We start from the raw sequence: 22,197 nt of genomic DNA, 5'->3' as shown, positions 1-22,197 counted from the left end.
TAATATATGTTTGCTTTAAACATAAATACAAACTCTACTAACCGATTAAAATTAAGAATAACAATATCTAATTAAATAAACTTTTATGAAACGACACGTTTATACAAACTTTTGTAATAAACATAAAGTAATGATAATAATATAATAGAGTAATTATACATTTTTTATAACAATACGTCTGGTCCAATGAATATTAAGTATTCATGTAATCTTAGTCACTTGATGTGATGTGAATCAACTCGACGCCAGACCAACGTCATTAAACATTAATTATTGTCGAAGCGAATGCTGTCCCGTTTCTTATATCTTCATTATTCTTGACCATAAGTTTTCTTTTGTGGATGTATAACAGCAATAATATAACATGATATAAGACGGTATAATATGAGAGGTTGCAATTGTCTGTATATACAAGGATGAATATATGTGTACAATATAATATAATAAATCTAAGCAATGTAACTATAGAAAATAATTACACGAAGGTAATCGAAAAAAATGACTGACTTCTCTTCAATGTAATCTCAATTATTACCATTAGCGCCTAACATGACTTCTATGATGTAATAAATAACGATAGAAGACACGTAATAATACTATATTATTAATTCTCAGAAACTGAGAATACTTTTAAAGTATCTCAACTTACGAAAATGACACGTCGATGACAAGACAGTTTAGACATAGAGAGTTGCTTAATGGCAGTAGGGAATTGATATAAACGGTATAGCGATCTTACTAAGCCCCGGCAAAACCATATACCTCCAGCACTCTTATCTCAAAATCACCGCTGGCACATAACGGGGGGTTGTTGAACGTTGAGCACCGATCTGTTTTCCCAAATCTAATGTTTTCGTCCATCCATATTGCTTGTCCCTCCCTGAGAAATCAATGGAATTATTATACAAGAATTGTAAGAGTAAATAATTACCATTCTATCCTATCATTTAACTATATCAACCTTTTGTAAATTATTGCCAGTTCAAGACAAAATATATTTAATTAAACGAGACTTTCATTCGGATTTTAGTCATATATGGTAGAAGACCTATGCCCAAAGGCGCATAACAATTGAAAAGTTAACTATTTCCATTACCCGCCGCCGATAGTTATCATTTTTGTGTCAGCAGCCATAAATAATTCGGCAGAATGATGAACTCTAGGATCATTATGAGACGAATCCATGCCAACCCAGGGATATTTAGCTCGTTCAGGATACAAACTGAACAGGAATGTTTCTCCTGTCCCGAAATATGCCTGTCTCTGTCCTTTGTCATCTTTTAAATTGCGCTCGCACCACCGTGTTGAACAATAAGCGCCAAAAACCTTACCAAGAAGGAAAAATAGTTAAAAAGTATGTTCTACAGAGGATCAAAGTTACTAAACACATTTTCTTATTTATCGAAACATTAAACCTACACATACACGCAGGATTTAGAACCGTTTTAACTTTAAGATAAAAAACATATTTTATGTAATTCTGCACTTGATAGAATTATTTCTGCTTTCGTAAAAGGCTTGTTACTAATTACCTCGTTGTTGCATGTTTTTATCATAAGCAGCGTAGGTTCGTGTTGTTCAACTCTTACATAAAAGGTTGTCAGTGAACAACCATGTTCTTCAGTTGTATACAATAAAATTGGTTGATACATGGTAATCCGTACAGGTAGCCACGACCACAGGGTGAATAACTGTGAAATAAGTATCGATTGATTAATCGACACCAATATCATAGAACCACTGGTTGCCAAGAACGTATATATCTTGACAAATATTAATATATTATTCAATATTTCAATCTAAACGAAATAATAAAAATATATAGATTAGGGGGAAAAAAAAATGCGATAATTCACAACAAGCGACATATCATGCGCTTGGCTGACAAATCTAATTCGTTTGAAATAAAGTACAACTAAAAAGCATAAATATAGACAGTTGGGGGGCAAATTCAATCAATTTATCGAACGATTTTAACAGGTAGTGTAACATTAGTTTGGTGAACTTCAACAAATCTAATACATTACAGGTCTTACAGTTGTTATATAGTATATACAGAGCAAATTTGAATATTGACGTATGAAACCAATTATAACTTGTTTGGTATTTAAAAGTAGATCAAGACTTTCTGAGGGATAAGAAAAATCTTGACTGTTACTTTACGACAAACAATCAATTTTGGTAGTTGTTCCAACCCTGTAATTTTGACATCATTGAGGCGCCTTTCTGTGACGACATAGTTTTCTGTCATGTAAGATAGATAAGGTTTTATGTATAATGTTAACAAGAATACAAGGAGTTTTATAAATATTACAACAATATCAACATTCTCGTGCTTTTTATGCAAAAATAATCAACTAGCATGCATGTAACACACTGTAACATACTCAAATTACTTGCAATAAAATATCACGATATTTGTGTGAGAAATGCAAAGAATGAAATAATATGTGAGTGAATCGTGCAATGTTTTGCAATTGCAGAAGCAGGAGTCGTGGTGTCTTTGTGTATGTGTAACTATAAATGGCAATTATTACATGTTTAGGATATGACGAATGTGATAATTTCTGGCCAAATCAATTCCCCAATTCTTAATCTGTTACAATTCTGTACCAACTTAAAGAAAATAATTGTTAATTCACTGGAAATAATTCATGAATCTAAGGAAAGTATATAAAAAAACTTATCGTATAGGGTACAGTTCAAAACATGTTGCTAAAAACTGCTGTCTGACGAAGCTGCATGAAAATTATTTTCATTTTTTTTTTTTCCATATGAATAAACATTGCCATCGAGGTACTTGAATGATATACCTGCTTTGATAGAATCAAAATAGATTCTACAAGTATTTGGTTATCACAAGCACTGGTAACAGCTTCGGAACAATCACGACGCCTAAATATAGTGGTAATTATAACATACATAAGAGGCCAAAGAAAAACAAAACGTACACAAACCATATGGTGGTGCAGGAGACAGCGCACAGTGAGGTCTTGTCGATTTGAAACAGTGTGATAGGGATTGTGATACAATGGATTGATGTTGGCGGATCTCAGGAGGGAAATAACCGGATTGGTCTGCTGTGCATGGAAATATTGTATTATAGGAAGAGTGACTGTTAACTGACGCATTTTCCTTTCTTCAAACCCATCGAAATTAAATTAAAAAAATGTTTAAAAAACGGGGGAAAAAAAAACGGAACTACATTCGTTTGAAATTATCTTTAAATCCTACATAATCCATTAAAATATCTTCGTTTTTATATCAGCGAAAGTAATGCAGGAGTAATAATACGAATTACGAGAAAAAGAATTCTTGCTGTTATATCCAAGTATGGTTAACTGCTTTTAATTTAGATTGAATTATAATTTGAGGACTCGAGTAGACAAGCCATTAAAGTATACTTCGCAAAAAATTGTTTCGATTGCTAATAGTATCGCCGTTATACATGCAAAAGTAATTTTTATTGGCTTCTAATGATTTCAGACTTGAACTAGTATTCACATTCTTTTTGTTTTACATTTGCTAAACGCAATCAATAAACGAAGTATACTTACTCTGGGCACTACGTACGACGAGGGTACAATATCGACATGCTACAGTCTTTACAAATCCAACTACAAAAATATTTCCTTGACATTTGGATTAGTCATCGACGATAGGTACTTACGTCAGGTGTATCTAGGATCTGGGAGCGAATACTTTGAATAGGGTAAACGCCCATGGAGAGAGCGCGCGGTCCAGGACTGTGTGCTCCCTACACCCACCACCATTAATTCCATCATGTCATCATCCGACAAAACGCAGCACAACACAAAACAACACAAACGCCATCAGTCATAATGGCATGCTTTTTTGGGTTTTGGTTTTGCCCAATAATAAATAGGTATACCAGAGTGTCACTTGATGATAAGCAGTTATGATACTACTTATAAATACTTGAATTAAAATATGATGTAATGTAGCAAAACATTTTCGTTCTCACTGCATCAGCACAATGAAATCCAAGCTTCAGTTTTAAGACTTCAGATTTACTGTGAGAATTTAACGTTTGTAAAAATCAGATGTATGAGGGAATGCATTGTGTTGCCATGGTAGTTTCATACGAAGGATCAACTGTGAATTTGTTAGGTGCATTTTTGAAGTACCTGAATGCTACAAAACTCATGCGTGCTATTTCACATACGTCAACTTGTTTTCACTCCATATGACCATTAGGTAATAAATATATTCATATTCATCTGTGAAACCTATGCTGAATGTTTACGGTAACACACAATGAACCAATTTATCGAGAAAAAAAAAAAAATAAAAAAATTATAAATAAACATAATGTGAAGAGGATAATTAGATATTGAGTAATTTTTTTTTTTTTTTTAAGCCGTATGTTCATACGAAGATTTTATAGATTATTACATGCCTGAGTATTTGTATTTATTGAATGTCGCAGTGTCAAAACCAGAATACTTTCCCAATGCTACAGATGTTGAGTGTTTAGGATAAAAACATATTGATTGGATAAAAAACACATATTGCTTGACATTGGCAAGAATATTTTGATAATTGTTGCGTGTATTTTTATACATCAATCATACGATTGAATTTCGGAAGGTTTATTAAGTCCGCTGTAGAATATTGGCACATTTTGTAGTGACTGAATGTGTTTCAATTTCACTAAATTTGTGTACCAGATTGGGATGAAATGTTAATCGCAGTACACACACGGTTTTTTAAAAGAATTGTGCACAATGTTTTGTGCGATATAACAATCGCGATTGAAATTATAAAATTTGAAAGCAATAAAATGCAATGACTCTGGAACTTTCAATTTAATGAATTATTCCTCAATAGAGATCAATGTTCAACGAGATGAAACGAAATATTGGTGGCTGCATTCGTGTGAGTGAAGTAATATCGCAGAATAAAAGAGAAACATTATGAGATAACAATAGCAAAAAATTGGAGTGGCATTTAAATGAGATAAACAGAGCTTTACATTAAAAGCTGGAGTAAAAAAATTCTGCCATATTATTGATCTGTACCCAAGTATAATTATTAATTGACTGTGTCAAAAGGCCGTAGCTGCAAAAATCCATAATAAAGCCGGTGAGAAAATATAAAGGGATGAAAAAACCAAAGTAAAACGATGGTAAGGAGCGAGCATATGAGAATGTGAGTAAAACAGGTAGTTCAGGGACAGAAAGGTAGCACATGAAACTAAAGACACATTTTCCAATAAGATAATTATACAATACCCTGTCTTTGTACGTGTCTTCGCACTCTTTCTGAAAACAAATTTGATAGTTGAAAAAACCTGCGCACGCTTTTTGGATAAATGGTTGTGTGTTTACCAAACATTAATTTGTGAGATGAATAGAATTATAGAAAAATGTACATCAACGAATTCTGGTAATGTATGTGTGTATTTCTTGTAAATGTATAATCAGTTTGCGATGTCCCTGAACCTTGGTAAGCCTATAAGACATTGATCTTACTTCAGAATTACTACAAAGTAAAATACAAAGGAAATAATGTGTGGTTAGTATAGCTGACACCACAGATTACACTGTCAAAGACCCTGGTGCAGAAAAAGATTTGACAAATACAATATAGAGCGTTAACAGAGTATGCATACGTTGGTCAACAAGATTTGCATGTCTAAATTATACTTTTGAGGAGACAATAAACCAAAACCAAATTAAATTAGAGCAAAACTCCGTATGGAAAGAGATCATAGTCTTGTCAAGAGAAAAATTTCAGGTAAAAGGTTGTATCAGTGATATCATATAATATGTAGTATAAAAATTAAAAACTAGATGCAGTCTTGAAAGACAAGTTTTACACTTATTGTTGTTGCTTTTAATTAATGAAGAGGCATGCAGGCTGTAATTCTTCAGCTGATATGCATACGCATATTGCATACATACCGCTATTCGACTTTCAATGTGGTTGAAATAATTCCCGAAGCTTGACGACTCAACTGATACTCAAGTCATTTTTCGTTTTTGTGAAATTGTAATAATAAAAATAAACTAGAAACTTGCCAAATGTACCTTCAACAAAAATCATTGTGCAGTAGAGTTATACTTCAATCTTGAAAAATGTATTCAATCTGATCGGAAGTGTTCCAGAGGAAAAAGTACATGTATATGAGAATTAAAGCCTATTTTGATGGTGTACATACCACCTCAAACAAGTTGTTACACACTCTAAAGGCAGTGTTTTTGTATTCATTAGAGGTATGAAGGTCTTTGGAAAAGTTCGTTGGATAGGATACTTTGTCCAACTGTAAAAGAATAGCTCCTTCATACAGAGAGTGAAACTTCGCACAAGATCCACGAGTTTATAATGATACAATAGAAACTTGTAATATCTTTATGTCATAAAATGAACATAGATGGACTTTGAACTCTGTTAGCTGTAAAATTTGGTTACCCAAATTCTTACAACTATCAATAATAAATTTATTAAATCGATTCATTCTTAGTCTTAGGAATTTGGTTTTCTGGAACATACCTCTCTTATGGTGAGCGTGTGCGACATCATTTGAATGTTGACCTGAGACTGGCTCGTAGGCAAATTGTCAGTTGACCTCGACCTTGCCAAGGACCGTGATCCTAATACACTGCGACTCTTGAGAGCCATTTCTGTGCGTAGAAAAACTCTGGAAATGTAGGCCGAACTAAGAGCCCGCACTCCAAAAGCAGTTCGTAAAAACTTAGCTGGCGTCACCTGTGAATTTGATTAGCCTGTGAAATATTGTTCATTATGATCTAGCAACAAAAGACTGGACTTGAAAAAATTTCAGACATTGAATTGAAATCGTTCAAATTACCGTAGAATCTATAATACTTACTGGAATTTGCCTGCAGAATTTTGATAGAGCTGCGTCAATCCCATTTTTGGAAATTTCATTCATCCATTCAGAATTTTGCGCAGAAGAATGTTTGTAGAATAACAAAACTATAGCCATAGCTACTCGATAGAAGACCTGAATATAGAAGAATGTATTTTTTTAAAATAACAAGAAATTACACATGAATTGTAATAAATGAAGATTCAAACAAGATCCAATTCCAATCTACAGTTGCAACCAAGTTGGACATTAAATATAATACATTCGTTGAGTATTTCTGTAACGAAATTCAATACTAATTATAGTTTCTAAAAATAGTTTACCATTTATTTATCAATACCTTAATGCCTTCGTGTAAAAAACAGTCCATAACCCTGACTAGATGCTGAAAAGGAAGTAGCTGCAGAATCCACCAAGTCCAGTCCATGTAGATTCTCTCGGCCCTTGACCCGGAACAATGCCTTGCCAAATGTACGGCAGCAGATTTCTAAATCAATGAAAATACTCATACACTATAAATTTGTTCGATCATTTTGTGAGTAGTACAAACAATTTCATTTGTATTGTATCATGTGATTTTTTCAAGGTTGAAAATTTGATTATCACAGTGCACTCCATCATTTTTAGAGACTGTTGGAAAATTATAAAATCAATAATAAAATGTCAACAGAATTAATAATCCAATGTTGACTCTTAGTAATAGATTTCTGTCTCATGGAGTCATATTTGTAAATACTGGTCCTGGCAGTACCATCTTGACATTTAAAATTATTAGAGTATCGACTGACTTGTTTATTGGTTTTAAATTAACAGAATGTTTCTCAGTACAAATATAACAAGATGCGCATGCAAAGTGTTGTGACTCAAGTCATGCCGTTTTTGTACTAGTTTCTGTAAGACGCAACATGTCTTTCAAACAAGTAGTCTAATAAATTGAGGCAAAATGATTGTTAAATAAACATTATTAAATAAATGCAATCTTGTTGACAATCCACTTTTTCATAATGAGGTACTATTGCCAACAATTTTCGGTAGTAAACATTGATTAGATTTCGAATGGTCCAAGGCTGAGATTATTCAATTAACATGTTACGTACCACATGTTTTTTAGTTATTTGCTCAACAGTTTTCCAAGTGACTTCGTAGAGAAGTTTTGTTTGGGTGATGAACATTTTCTCTTTGGCGGCAACCAAACTAGCCATACAATGATAACACTCCTCCTCTGCAAAAGATGTAAAATATTGTTTAGTATCAATTTTCACAAAGTAAGCAAATATGTATTAAATATAGACTCTCTCTTTTGGTACAGTGCAATTTCTGATAGATCTTCATCTTAAAGTACGCTGACGATCAAGATCTCAGATAAATTAATTAATAAAGTATTTTCAATAAATAAAATAATTTTTTATAGTGTTTCTTAAATGGTATGATGAGGATAAGAATAATCAACCTGGCATGAAGTGTAGAAGAAGCGCCGTTATTGGATACAGCGAAGGGCTGAAGGTGATATCGGGGCAGGCAAAACCCAGAACTGATACAACTCTGTCTGCCACGCTTCGACCCTTACGCGTCAGATTGTAAGAGAGACAATGTGTACTATCAACAAATGGTGGTAGCATAATGGATTTCTCTGGTAATTCTGTAAAATTATATATTTCATATTTTCATTAATTGTTCACACATTTGACAAATTGGCATTCAAGGTTCACGAACTGTAAGAGTTATTTTCAACAAAGCGTAATTACTTTCCAATGCATTCAACAAGTGAGGATTCGTTTTTGCTTAAAATGATTATAACATTTAAAAAATCTGTAAAAAAAGTCTGTTCTGGCAAACGCCGTATCTGTTGTACTGATAAACGAAAGGCGATAAAAGTATAGTATTAAAATCCGATTTATCAAAATTAGAATCTACTTCACGACAGTGTGGCCAGAAGTAATCAAGTTTGTTATGAAGATAGCATCACATCCAATATCGATACTTGAAGTAGTTCACCAAGCAAACCATGCGTACTTATTTTAATTAGTCATAAAAGTGAAAACAATCTAGGGTTTCAACAAAATCATTAAGGTGATAGACAGAAAAGTATAGAATTCAGTGTGGCAAATATCTGTAAATATTTTTAAATAAGATCAAAGCATGACATTTTTTGCAACAGTTAAGGGATTAATAATTTCTGCTAAGTCATAAACTCAATATATCTCTTCGTTCACATATAGATCCATCAAAGTGAATGAGTTCTTAGAAAAATCAAGTCGTTAGATGAAATTAATTTGACAAATTGTGATAACAATAGGAAACATAAAATTTGTAATATCATGCAGCCAAGTGAAAACTCACCTGTGGTGCCAAATACTTGATTAACCATGTCCCAATAGAATCCATCCAGCATGTTCTTGCCGTGAGTATGCTGGTTGCAAAGCGCTGGCCATAACTGTGCTCTGATGCCATTATTGAGTGGCCAAGCATTATCTCTTATGATCAATTTGACCTCTCTCTTCCTCCCTGACTGTAGAAGCACATTCACCTCGTTGAAAGTCTTTAGTGCTTGTTTTTTGCTGGTCGGTGACTCTGGATGAATAACAATATTTGTTGTGTCGACATGAGGTGGAAACACATCGTCAATATCGACATTGGATTCTTCCTCCAACACTGACAACATATTTGGCAGATTGTTCATGGGAGAAAGAGATTGCGTGACCAGCATGGCAAAACTGCTACGGATTATAACTATCCATCTTAAATGGGATCAGAGTCATGGATGTCTGCCTATGTCATATCTTGCGATGTCTCAATATTCATCTGTAAATAAAAAGTGCGGAATGCCAATTGGTTCCTTCAATCTTTGTATCTAGAAGTTTGGTGTAACATGCGAATGTTTTTAATCATACGCACATTCATGAATTGCAGATACCAAATAAAGGGGTGTGGGAGCTGCTTGTATCTTGCAGGTTATAGAAATGATAAATTACTAGTTAGTCTGGCAATACTCGAGGATGAAGGAACACGGTGTGTAGTTTTTGAAAATTTTTGACGACAATCCCAGGTGCTAATTGAGAGCACATTATCAGGTTAGATCAACTCTACCGAAGAACTATTCATTGGTTGTATAAACAAAGTGGTAACTTTGCGTTAGACTTCAGATGTTCTAACTATAAAGACGATTCGTCATTGGCAAGCCTATTAGGCTCAGTTTAACTTGGCACTGAATTAGAGAGCGGCACCCGCTAAAAGTAACAACCTGTAAGATATATTATGCTTTATTTCAACCTGCCAGAAAAGCAAATTTTCTGGTTTGAGGATGGAGAATTTCAATTGAATTAAAGAAATTAATTTCGTGCGAGTTATTACACTTGACACAGCGAAATCAGTGATGTATTGAGAAATTGCAAACAAGAATGTCTTGTACACTGCTTGATATTCAGTTAATAGGAAAGAGTTTCGTCGGTGATGTAATAATCACATGTGAGATAACTTATCTGGATTAGGAGAACAGATCGCCTTGGTTTCAAAAAATTTCATCGGTCTTTTAACTTGATACGTTTTATGATAACTTGTTAGGAACCTGTAACATTTTGATGTATTGATATAGTAGTTTTGGGGGCTATCAAAGAACATATTTTAATTTACGAATTTTCTACATCTGTTAAGTATTAAAAGAAAAATATTCCATGAACATTGAGTTACTATCTCCACATTATTCACATGAAAGATGTTGGACAACAAATAAATGGAATAAATCAGTTATATTTGATAAGAAAACGATCAAGAATAAGTATGATGATAAAAAGAGATAGAAATAAGAAGGAACAAAGGCACAAATGCTGAACAGAACAAAGCATGTGACATGTGGTAAAACATTCTAGAATTGAATCGGTTCATTATCTGCTTCTGGAGAATGGATGGGTAGAACAAGAAGGAAAGTGAAAAGAGTAAGCGAGGCAAATACAGACGTGAGAACAGAAATAGAACTAATCTGTATTCGATGTTTAATTATAAGCTAAACATAATTATAATCTCACATCTACTAAAGCTTTATCCATACTTTGTCACCTACTAGAGTACCACCAACTATAGTTGTAACATTCAAATTTGAATTCAAACACCTAAGAATATTTTTAAGACGAAGACAGTTGACGGGCAGAAAATTAAATATAACTTATATTTCAATTGTTAATAATAATATGATAGCGGTAATTACTTTTGAACTTTTAAATCCAACCCTAGGTGCTAGATTATTAGCCAAGGTACTATCTGAGAAGCAAGGAAGGAAGTTCCCTACTGACTGATATTAGGTGGTGTGATTGAACGGATTGATACCAATGCTATTTTACCTTCATGCATGTAAACTAAAATGATTAACTGAGAAATGAAACATATGTAGTTATGAATGCCATTATAGGCTATTGGTTCTGTATATATTATTGTATCTTTATTAGAGCATTGGTGCGCAAGCAACTTGTGTTTTACTACAGCTGATATTTATTACCGTAGTTTCGAACCACTCAAGGCACTTGAATTATATAAATATATTTACCAAAAGTAAAGTGCACACTGGTATACTGCAATACTGTAATTGCACTCCTTGGAATACTCTGGGTATTTTAAATTTTCGTAAATTTATGACAAAGGTAATTTTTAGAGAGATATTTGATAGACTCAGTTTTGGCTGATTAATCAATGGAACCTGCGTGTGATTTTTGGTCTTGGCATTTATACATGCAGCACAACTGGACAGCACAGGTAAACAACAAAAGAAAATACGCACATGGATGCATCTTATTTTTTTAAATTTATTTAAGTTAATCAATTTTTAGATTTCGGAGACTCAGCATATATCAGTACACGGATGATTCGGGATAAGAAAAGATGATAGGAGGGAATTTTATATTCAAATTACTAAACAATGTAATAAGTTTTAAGAGGTATTAGAAATTTTCATATAAGATTCCCACTGTATGTTCCTTCAAGGAGTAGTTCAGAGTGGAGTATGATCAATATGTGTTAAAATTGGAATAGAAAATGTGTGAATGTTGAATTAAGATTATAAAAAAAAAAAATTAAAGGGTAATATTTTAAGTGAAGAAATTCTTCAAGAAACTGTTAGAACGCATTAGGAATTAGAAATTATGATAACCTTCATCTATATTTTAGTTGAATGGGAGGGTCCCGTTCAGGGGCTGACATTTATTACATCAAACATAAATCACTTAACAACGTCCGGATAGGAATACGCGATTTATACGAAACTAGGTGGTGGAAACAACCTAAGATATCATTCTCGAAGGCTGACGGGAGATGTAAACGATAATTAAGCAGAGAATAAATATTAATAAGATAATATTAACAACAGGGCGGAGTCGGGGACGGCGGAAAAACAGCGGAAAGCGCAGGCGATCTGCAGCCCACAGCTCCCGTATTAGCTTCGTTCATAGTTAACAATAAAGTGTTTTTCTTCTTCCAAGACCGACATTATTGTTGTTCTGATTATGAACCAGGCGAGATCTGGTTAAAATCTGTATCGACATCACTAATGTCAGAGTTATCGAATGACTTTTGTTTAATTAGAGACCCGAGAAATAAGACTCCACTTACCGCCAGTTCCGAATCGTTCCCCGAGTCAATCGGAGTGCACCGACCAGCGTCAAAAACGTTCCTACTCTAGTTATATTATAATATCCTTTACCGTTGAACATGTACAGTTGTGAAAACTAATAAATCAGTCTCCGGTTTAAACACATTAATCGCAGACGACAATTATAGATTTAATAAGAGCTTTTTTCGCAGGTGCGCTAACACTGGTTACTCCCGACGCGAATTATTAGCAACACGTAACCCGCGGTCACCTGAGAACTGTTTACAATATTCACTGAAATTGACCCACTGCCTTTTAACTTATTATAACAACTCCACTTTGCCCGCGTATGCGACGAACTAGATTATTGGCACTGCCACTGCTGAGATGCATTACTATATGTACATTATTATCTGTTCTAGCTAACGATAAATTGTAGAATGCAGCTCTATAGATATCAAAAATACAGAACCACAAATCGTGAATATGAAACAACAGTCGAGCCGAGTATCATGATATTTCAACCATCGAAATATACTGTCATTACAGACAGATGTCTCACTGGTCGAATATAGTAAATCACGAAGAAGAATACTGCGAATTGCTCCGGTGTGAGGCGCAGCGGTAGTAGAATTAGTTGTCTTCGTCGTTTCTTCGCTGCTTGCCACACTGCAATTTCACAGCTTATTGTGGAATATACGAGAGTATATGTACATTGATTACGTTTTAAGGTTAAAAGGTAGTCTTGACAAGCCGTGCATTATTAGTTTGCTTAGTCGTTCGATTAAATCAGGATAAATCTGAATTTACAAGAGGAATCAACCAATAACAATAGCATTATGTAAGAATGCAACGGTACGATCGTGGCGCCAGGTGTATAAATGCCACCATTTCTAGTGATTTCTATCGACATGTCTACCAACTTTGTAGCCATTTGTGCTTTATGGACGAAGTAAGATTCTCTTGTCAAACATAGCTTGATCACAAGTCGTGGCCAATTAGAAGATTGTTTATACGAATGTACCCATAATACACTATTTCAAATAATTTTCGGTTGAAATTACTGTAGCTGCTGTTGTTATAAGAATCCTGGAGGGGTACGAAGTGAGCAAAAGAGACGAGATATGGCAGACCTTAGAACTCACTACAAAAAAAAAGCTATTGGATTCGGCAATTTGGAAGAGTCGAGAATTATAAGAGCTGTTGAAAAGGCAAATACTAGAAAACAACGTCGTTCAGCCGTATATGCAGTTAATAGAAAAATCATCGGATCAGGTTCTCCAGCTACATCCAGCATCGGATGTATTGAAAACGTACAAGGTAATACTTTAGTACATTTTTCTATTCAGTAACATTTTCTCTTTCGAACCATGTCAACGAAACAAATAGCATTATGCTACAAGCATGGCGGGTACTTTTTTCTAAATAATCAGCTAGAAACTTAGTGTTGAGTTCGGACAATTGATGTGTTAAGTGCTCTGTTGAAAAGTTTTATATCCTGCGTTAGTCAAATAAAAGTATAACATTTCAAACAAGTATGCAGCTTAGCTCACGATCACCCCTAATGCCGATGGTATAATTCTAAGTACAGCACGGTATAACGCTAGGATGAGGTAGAAAATTTAGCCCTCGGGTATTGCACAATTTTACCCATTTTTCAGCATATCAGATAGCATGATGTGCCTACATTTTTGTATTAGAATTTTCTTATCAAAAAATTATTTTACTTTAAAATCCTCCTAACACATTGGAAAGATTTTACCATCAACAAATTTATATTTTTCAACAGATGAAGCTAAGGATCAAATCATCGAAGAAGATAGACGAATGAAATTGTCAAGATGGAGGGCAGAACGAGATTTACAAAAAAAAATTCAAAAGGCAATGAAACCGCCAGTATTTCGTGCTGGAGTGTGTCACCATAAACTAAATTCTCCTGTTTTCCTACACCAAAGTCTGCCAACATCAAAACTGGTCAAATCATCGATACCACCTAGAATAACTAGAGCCACTGCTAAAAGACTAGCATCGAAAGCTTGTATGAAGGCACATACACCTGATGCTGGCATAGTTTTAAGGAATAAAAAACCAATCACAAAAGTGTTCAGTCAAAGAAACATACACAAAGATGTGAAAAGCGTTGAAAAGACAATTCCTATTCCTGACAGTTCGTTTGCACCGGATAATTACGAGTTTAGACCACCAACCGGTTTAACATCTTTGCCATTGTTTGGCCAGGCAGCATTGCAAGGGCCAAAACAAAATTATGACACTACTGCTACTCCTACATTCTTCTCTCCTTATATTGTCAATGCAGGAAGAAAAGATGCTTTAAGACAAAAACGCCTGCAGCAAGCCAACACTGTGGCTAATAGTGTGCCAATGCAACTAAACAGTAATGAATTACTAACTGCTGCAGCTTTTGAAAAAGACCAAGAGCGAACGCCATCATATTTTAGAAAAACCACAGACGGAGAAGTTATGAGACTAAAAGCTCTCTGTTGGGATTGGATGATGATAAAATCTGCCCCTGATACCCCAGAAGATGCTCAACTCATGATAAATCAAGCAATCGGTCAAACAAATTTGTTGATCGACAAAAAGGTAAAACAATTTCGAAAACTCATAACCGAATGTGAAACTGGTTTGGGAGAAAAATTGGTAACTTGTGACGACTTGCAAGGTTTCTGGGATATGATGTACATGCAAGTGGAAGACTGTGATTCCAGATTTGGAAAATTGAACCAATTGAAAGAGAGAAATTGGCAAGAGGATGAACAAAAAAAAATCAAAGCAAAAAAAATAGCAACTAAACCACCAGTAGCAGTAACTAAGAAGAATGTTGCTTCCAAGCCTAGTTCTATCCGTGAAATGATCTTAGCTGCTAGGAAAATGAAAATGGAATCACAAGCAAATCAGAATTCACCAACTGTCACCATTTCAGAATCCAGCAAACCCTGTGTTGAATCGTTAGGTTTGCCCACAGTAAAATTTGATGGCGGTTTTTTCATGGTCGAAAGTCCAAAGAAAATTGTTATTCCAAGAAGTCTTCAAAAATCAACTCCATTACCTCATCCAAAATTTTCAGAGGAGTCTAAACATCGTCGCTCAGCACTCAGATCAATTGGAGTTTCTCAGATTCTCAAGCCACTGGAAATAGAGTCAGAACCCCTCATCCCGTTTTCGACCTTCCAACAAACACCAGGAAAAAGTATTTTGAAGCAAACAGAATCTCACAAGTCTGCATCCTGTACCACAAGATCTCAAAATAAAGTGAATTTTGCTGGAAATGAAGAAATATTTACAAAGAGTAATGATCCTTTGTGTAAAGAATCAAGTATTACTTTGCACGATTCTGAAAGCATCAATAAAAAGCTTGAAGCAGAACTAGACGTCAAGAAAAGACTAGATTTTTTGAGCCTCGATTCAAGTGATTCAGATTCTGAAACACAGTGTACTGAAAAAATCCACGAGCAAAGTGGTTCTGAACTTTCTTGCAATGATAAAGCTAACCGTAGAAAGAATAAAAATCTCCGGACTCTGGAAGATTGTAACATTGTCAAAATTGAAAGGAATGAGTTTTCAGATTCAATTATAGTAAGTGAAAATTCTGTAGGCCTAGCAAGAGTAACACGAACGACTCGTCAATCGGTATTGAAACAACTTACCAAGGAAATGAAGCTGGATATTCCAAACATTCATTCGGATATAGCAGAGACTTCTTACGATAGAGTAAGTCCTATGGTAATGACAGGTGTACTATCACTTAGATTATATTTTTACTCAATGGTCAAAAACAAATTTTTGATCGTCAAAACGGATTCTTCGCTAGAATCGTTAATTTTATTGCTTTAAATTCCTAATTAGGTGAAACCCATTCAAAAAGTTAACAAAAATACGTTTGCACTCAATGTCTCATGAGATTATTTGAATGCATAATTTTATACTGCTCAAAAAATGAATAAAATCGAATTTAGTATATTTTATTTTATTAATGATATAATAGTATTCAAAAGTGTTAGTAATTTCAACATTTCTATCTTTTCTGTTTCATATCTAGGAAACAAGTAAGCTCCAAAAAGAGAACAAACAACCGGAAAGTCCAAAAAGTACAAAGCTAAGACGATCTACCAGAAGAAGTGTTAAATTCACAGGTAAAGTTCTTTGACGAGTTTAACATATTATAATAACGAACGATAGCATTAGTTGTATTGAGTTTCTTTTTTTATTTGCGCAATTTTCCAACCGATAGCGTGAGATTTTCATTACAAATGGCTCTGAAATCTGAGAAAGGTTGAACGATTGCACTGACTGTTGCAGTTTCGCATCAATGCTGCATAGGCTTTGATAATAGTTAAAATAAGTGACATGTTACTCGATTGGTAGAGACTCATTCTGGCATCCTCTTAAGCTGATAAGGATATCACACAGGACCAATAAAGAGTCATAGTCAATGCCAAGAAAAAAATATTTGAATACCCGTGCAGAGAGGAGCCTGAAAGAGTCCATCCTCGCGTTTTACATGTTTCTCATTTAGTAATGCAGACTGATATAAAATAGGTTTTTGGAACTGATTTTCGAGGTGCGTGGTCGGTAAATGCATATCGGTAACCAAACAATACTCTTCTGTATTTAGTAGTATGAAAGCAGTGAATACAAAACACATTTATGCAGATCAGTAGTCGAGAGATGGTAGAGTACAGCTCAGTTACCGACATATGTTTCAAGCTTTTCTCTGACCCATAACATTTTACTTTTTTGTGTAATCAGTTTTGCATTGAAAAAGAAAAATTTGATTTCCTAATTCTATTATGTTACACAGGAGAGGAATGTACGGTGTGTTCGAGTTCGGAACAGGTTCAGCCAATGACTCCGCACGTAAAACGACGAATAACTAAATCATCGGAGAGACGCAAGACTTTCAAACAATAACAAATTTAAATTACCTATGAAGATATGTGGCGACTTAATTAATCTGGTATTGCTCGGTGGGTATCTGACATCATATAGAAATACACGTGTATTTTTGTGCAATGGCCCGCTTGGGGGCTATCTGGAGCCTGATTCTGATTCTCTTTTCAGTCGTAAAAATGGTGATATGAGCTACCTAGACGAATCAAAAGGCAGCTTTAAACAGAAAATCTTGTTTTCATGAGTGAAAAATGAGTCAGAATCAGGCCCGAGACTATCGACGGTGGGCATTGATTATAGATTGCTCGTCAGCCAGCTAATGGGTATTTTTTTGAACAGGCGATAGGCCGTCGAAAGTGCAAAGATAATAGAAGCGCTTATATTAATCGATAAGTTGCTAGTAGAAAGAAACTGTTGTATCGGAGCTGCTCTCCTTTGGCTGGAATTTTATGGGCAGCAAAAGGCTATCGCAGTATTGTGATGCAGAGTTTTTGACTGGGATGAGCTATGTTGGAAATAAAACTCGATTTCTAAATAATGCATTTTGGAAAAAAGAATCGAAACATCGATTATCTCGTAGAGCAATTTTTTTTAAATTACCCATTTCCCAGTTCATCCGTTATTTGATTAATATATTTTCAATCAATATTAAAAATTATACACTCACTTTGAAAGCGTTAAGGAGTTAAGTAGTTTGAGTGCCAGATCTAGTTTCCAATCGCCTGCTCCTGGATTTACTACAAAAAAATCACAAAATTATTAATATGTAATCTCATCATCGTGTCTCTACTGAACTATAAAACAATAATATTTCACCGTTTATGAGGAATATTTTGCAGAATAGTAGTGTTACCTGGCGGAGAATCACCGCGAATTAGATTATACCTCTGCTTAAACTATGTATCAACATTCTAAAAAAAATGCAGATTTTTACATTTATATAGCCAACTGAATGAAATAAATACCTTCACTATTCAGATCACTCATATCCAGAAAACACTGTTATACCACTGGTGATCTCTGCAGCGGTTAAAATGACTTACGAAGTACGAACGCGGGTACGAACCCTATGTTGGTGGTACGAAATTGAATCTGAATTTTTACGCCATATTAGTACGGTTTTAGTGGCGTTGGCGTCGGTGATGTTTTATATCGATATTTGCGGAATAGCATCGAACATCGAATAATCAAAGCTGAAAAACATCGCTGAAAATAATCGATCATTTCGATTAATCGACAAACATCGCCCATCCCCATCAGCTGGCTTCTGGCTGTTTCTAGCTGCCTCTCGCAATCCAAATTTGTCAATTTAGCTCAGTAGTCGATTAATTCAAAATAAAAGAAGATTACATTGAGATTAACGATGGCAAATGTTTCCCGATTTGTTAAGAGCATTTATGATGACCCCTTTAAATGGTGAGCATTATTAACGCATATTTTTGACCATGCTGTGTTTAAAGGTTATTCTGGTGTATATTGTATGCAAAGTACTAGTCTTATTTGTAGTGAGATAAACTAACTTAAGGATACATTTTGATGATTTACTTGAAGTTATTTGAAGGTTTTCTGTGGTTGTTAATTCATCGATAATAATATTGCAGGTCGCTGGTGAAAAGCATTGCTATTTTTGCTTTGGGGGTTAGGATCGCTCTCGAATGCCGCGGAGTCGATTTGATGCCACCGATTACTGCATAAACAAGTCAACTTTATTTCACATTAATTTAGTTTAAGTTTTATAATACTACAAGAATTAGCCTGCATATTTTGATTTACAATTGCACTGTTTGGCTAACCGATTGAACTGTACAAATGTAATTAAATTTAAGTTTATTCGCATTTCAATGACTTGTTAATTTATCGCATTTATACTCTGTTCAACCTCATCGCTACACACAATTTCTTTATAACAGGATCATGTCGTAAGTTGATTTTAAATTTATGACTGTAAGCACATGCTCATCAATAAATTGTATAATATGAGTAACATTATACATTGTTTTCTGCAAAAGCTCCATTAGGTGTCAAAATACGATCAATGCCTTGTATGAAAAAATTATATAACCACTGTTATTAATTTGTCATAAGTGAAGGGTACAAGATGGTCCACATTCGATTATAATTTCTATATAAAAATGACATTCCACACCTAAATTTAGGTGCCTGTTGGAAATTGATTTTTTTTCTCAAGAGTGTTAGTTTATTGGGATTAAAATTGCTTCTACAGTGAACTTTCTGGCTCCAAATACTCACTCTTTTATCTGATAGAAATTCAATAAATTTTGACGGCAAGGAATTTGTGGTTGCTTTCCAACTTGTGGTAAAATATATTGTATTGGATCTTGGTATGAAAAATTCTTCACGTGCTTTAAGTAGAGGAAACAATTAGGTGGTATCTCTTCATTTTCCAATGAAACTGAATTTGAAACAAGTAAACCTAGATTGAACTTTGTAAAACATTACGTCACCTATGCTTAGTTGTATAGTATCTGTGTACCACAAAATTGAAAAAAGGCAATTACACACAACATTCACAATTATCATTTATGAAGATACGACCTGCCTAATGCAGATTTCAGTACTTTTTACAAATACTTATAAAAACTGGCCATTTTGAATGCAAAGTCCCAAGATGCGTTAGGAAGGGTTTGAGCACATGAAACCATTAATTTATATTCATACGCAAACATATATTAAATAAAAATATTTATAGTATTTGTACATTTATCAAAAAATGGATCATTTAATATGGACAATTTGAACCAATGATAAATTTATTAAATTGAATGAATTACATGTGCTCTTTTCATACCACCACAAGGGGTAAGGTATCGTGTTTTTCTTTTCAGTTTGGTATTCAGAGCAGGCCTACTTGACGGCATGGAACTATATGCTTTACTTTATTTCGTACTTCATACATATTTGGTGCGATTATTTTCGTACATTTTATGATATGAGTCGTTTATTTATCATTTCTTGGTTGGTATCATTCGCTGTCTGTTTATTATGAAATAACGATGATTGATTTGTTATGGATGGTCATAGATTTATTATTATTGGTGAAAAGACTGCTTGCTGATTGAGTTCGAATCTCCATATATGCAAGTCTTCACCTCATAAGGTGATGCCACTTGCCATCCATGCCAAGTTCAGAATCTGATGAACATTCAAAAGTGGTAAACTGAGGGTGGGAACAATAACTACTATCAAACATGGGTATTTACCTCTAGGACGGAAAACGACCCAGTAATTATTTAGAAAAAGAAAAAGTAGGAGAAAACTTATCATTAATATTGTCTTCCAATTCCTTTAAATTTTCAATCGTTTCCGAATACATCAGGTAACATTCTTGATCAAAGTTTTTCTGATTTGAAGTGTGTGGATGTTGAGGGGATACTTTGGTGAAATTGTGATCACAAAACAGTTTTTCAATCATTAAATAAACTCTTACGAGAAAATTCATCCACCAATTTTGGGATTATGGTAGTATAAGTTATGTAATAAAATTTCAACATCCTGCAATGAAAATGTATGTGTAAGTAATCGTTCGAAAAAAATTGTGCCTACCACTGCTAAAAATCCTTTGCACGTGCATTTTCATTGTAGAAGGATGAAATATTTTTTGAAAGCCTCACCTGTCATAATCTGAAAATTGGTGGAAGGATTTTCTTATACCACAATACAAGATACTAAGAGTGATGTCGAGCCCAACATGAAATTCGCGGCAATAGTCTTTAATTCGATTATATGGTATCAATGGTAATAATTTTTTTTTATAGTATGTCAATTGTGTACCAGAAAAAAATATTAATTTTCTGCTGAGAGTTATTGAAGTATATATTTTGCCCGACTGAACGCTCTGTATTTCTCATGTCAATGTATGAGCGAAATAATTGGTATTTTACCCTGAGACAGAAAATAATACGACCATTAATACGCTTATTTATGCACTGTGTACTTAAGGCAAAATTTTTCACTATTACTGTATACTCCTAGATTTTCATCCTCGCACGTCGAGCGCTGGCTTTCAAATGCCGCGCTTTATCTCAGAACCGAAAAGTATCAAGTCAACGCGCAAAAGACGCGGTCAAATGTGAAAGTCTGGTCATTCGTAACAAGATTGACTGAAGAGCTGAAGACTCAGCACATCAAGCGAGCTTCATTCTTCAAATACCGTTCACCAAATCGATGCGCAAATGGCGCGATTGATAAATTCGTCGTATCAACCGTCATGCAGAAAGCCTGTCCGATGCCCGTGAATAATTTACGCGGAAAAAAGGCGTGCCGAATAATCTGTGAAAAAAACCTTAAATATCTAGAACTTCTGGAAAAATTCTCTAGAATCTCAATCGGCATCTGCGTCTTTTTCAAACTAATAAAATAATCACTTAATTTCACGCTCACTCTCACTTTGTGTACTATAGCTGGCTGCATGAACCGACTTAACAAACTTGCTAAGAATATAATTAAACAGTCTCCGAAAATCAGCAAACAAACAATAGAAAAATGACATTCCACACAGAGATGGGATCAAGATCACTAAAGATAAAGTTGCACAAGATAATAAAAACTCGAGGCACGAAGTTCACCTTCAATGTTTGGACACTGTTCTTATTTCAATAACTTCTTTTTTCCTTGTACTTATGTTACGATTTTTTAAAATTATTATAGAGTATTAGTTTCCCAGCAAACACTTATCAGATCACGTTACACAGATTAAAAATAGTGTGAACTGAATTCTGAATTGTCGGTGCACTGGATTGTCGGTGCGCGTACTCTCGCTCCGAGTGTTCGAAAGCAAGTGGATTCCACCGGTGGCGCTCCGAAGCAAGTCTCGACCGGTTGCCGGTAACAAACT

The 22,197-nt window shown here is 34.5% G+C and overlaps 2 protein-coding genes across 10 annotated transcripts; one reads left to right on the top strand and one right to left on the bottom strand.

Annotated features, from left to right (window-relative positions):
- Nucleotides 1–66: 66 nt before the first annotated feature.
- Nucleotides 67–18,030, bottom strand: LOC124177023 (GTPase-activating protein skywalker). 8 transcript variants are annotated; one of them, XM_046559040.1, is made up of 12 exons: nt 18,010–18,030; nt 9,197–9,658; nt 8,307–8,495; nt 7,954–8,078; nt 7,197–7,343; nt 6,857–6,991; nt 6,517–6,732; nt 5,256–5,285; nt 3,671–3,757; nt 1,533–1,691; nt 1,097–1,326; nt 67–880 (listed from the first exon to the last, which is right to left on the bottom strand). In XM_046559040.1, exons 2-12 carry the CDS (start codon nt 9,561–9,563, stop codon nt 739–741), a joined length of 1,827 nt encoding a protein of 608 aa, XP_046414996.1. In that variant the 5' UTR covers nt 9,564–9,658; nt 18,010–18,030; the 3' UTR covers nt 67–738. The 8 variants fall into 8 exon arrangements, with proteins under 8 accessions (XP_046414996.1, XP_046414994.1, XP_046414995.1 ...); XM_046559038.1 differs by lacking the exon at nt 18,010–18,030 and adding an exon at nt 12,452–13,074; XM_046559039.1 differs by lacking the exon at nt 18,010–18,030 and adding an exon at nt 11,994–12,381.
- LOC124177021 (disks large-associated protein 5-like) lies at nt 13,280–19,178 on the top strand. Of its 2 annotated transcripts, none has more exons than XM_046559030.1 (7): nt 13,280–13,383; nt 13,501–13,751; nt 14,221–16,175; nt 16,492–16,585; nt 17,254–17,419; nt 17,514–18,758; nt 18,944–19,178. In XM_046559030.1, the coding sequence occupies exons 1-5, from the start codon at nt 13,313–13,315 to the stop codon at nt 17,361–17,363; spliced, it is 2,481 nt and encodes an 826-aa protein (XP_046414986.1). In that variant the 5' UTR covers nt 13,280–13,312; the 3' UTR covers nt 17,364–17,419; nt 17,514–18,758; nt 18,944–19,178. The 2 variants fall into 2 exon arrangements, with proteins under 2 accessions (XP_046414986.1, XP_046414987.1); XM_046559031.1 differs by having other exon boundaries at nt 13,283–13,383; nt 14,221–16,163.
- Nucleotides 19,179–22,197: the final 3,019 nt, after the last annotated feature.

Source organism: Neodiprion fabricii, chromosome 2, assembly GCF_021155785.1.
Source record: "Neodiprion fabricii isolate iyNeoFabr1 chromosome 2, iyNeoFabr1.1, whole genome shotgun sequence".
In the NCBI taxonomy this organism is placed as follows: domain Eukaryota; kingdom Metazoa; phylum Arthropoda; class Insecta; order Hymenoptera; family Diprionidae; genus Neodiprion; species Neodiprion fabricii.
Note: the sequence above shows the minus strand (reverse complement) of the source record. Positions and strands in the feature narration are given on the sequence as shown.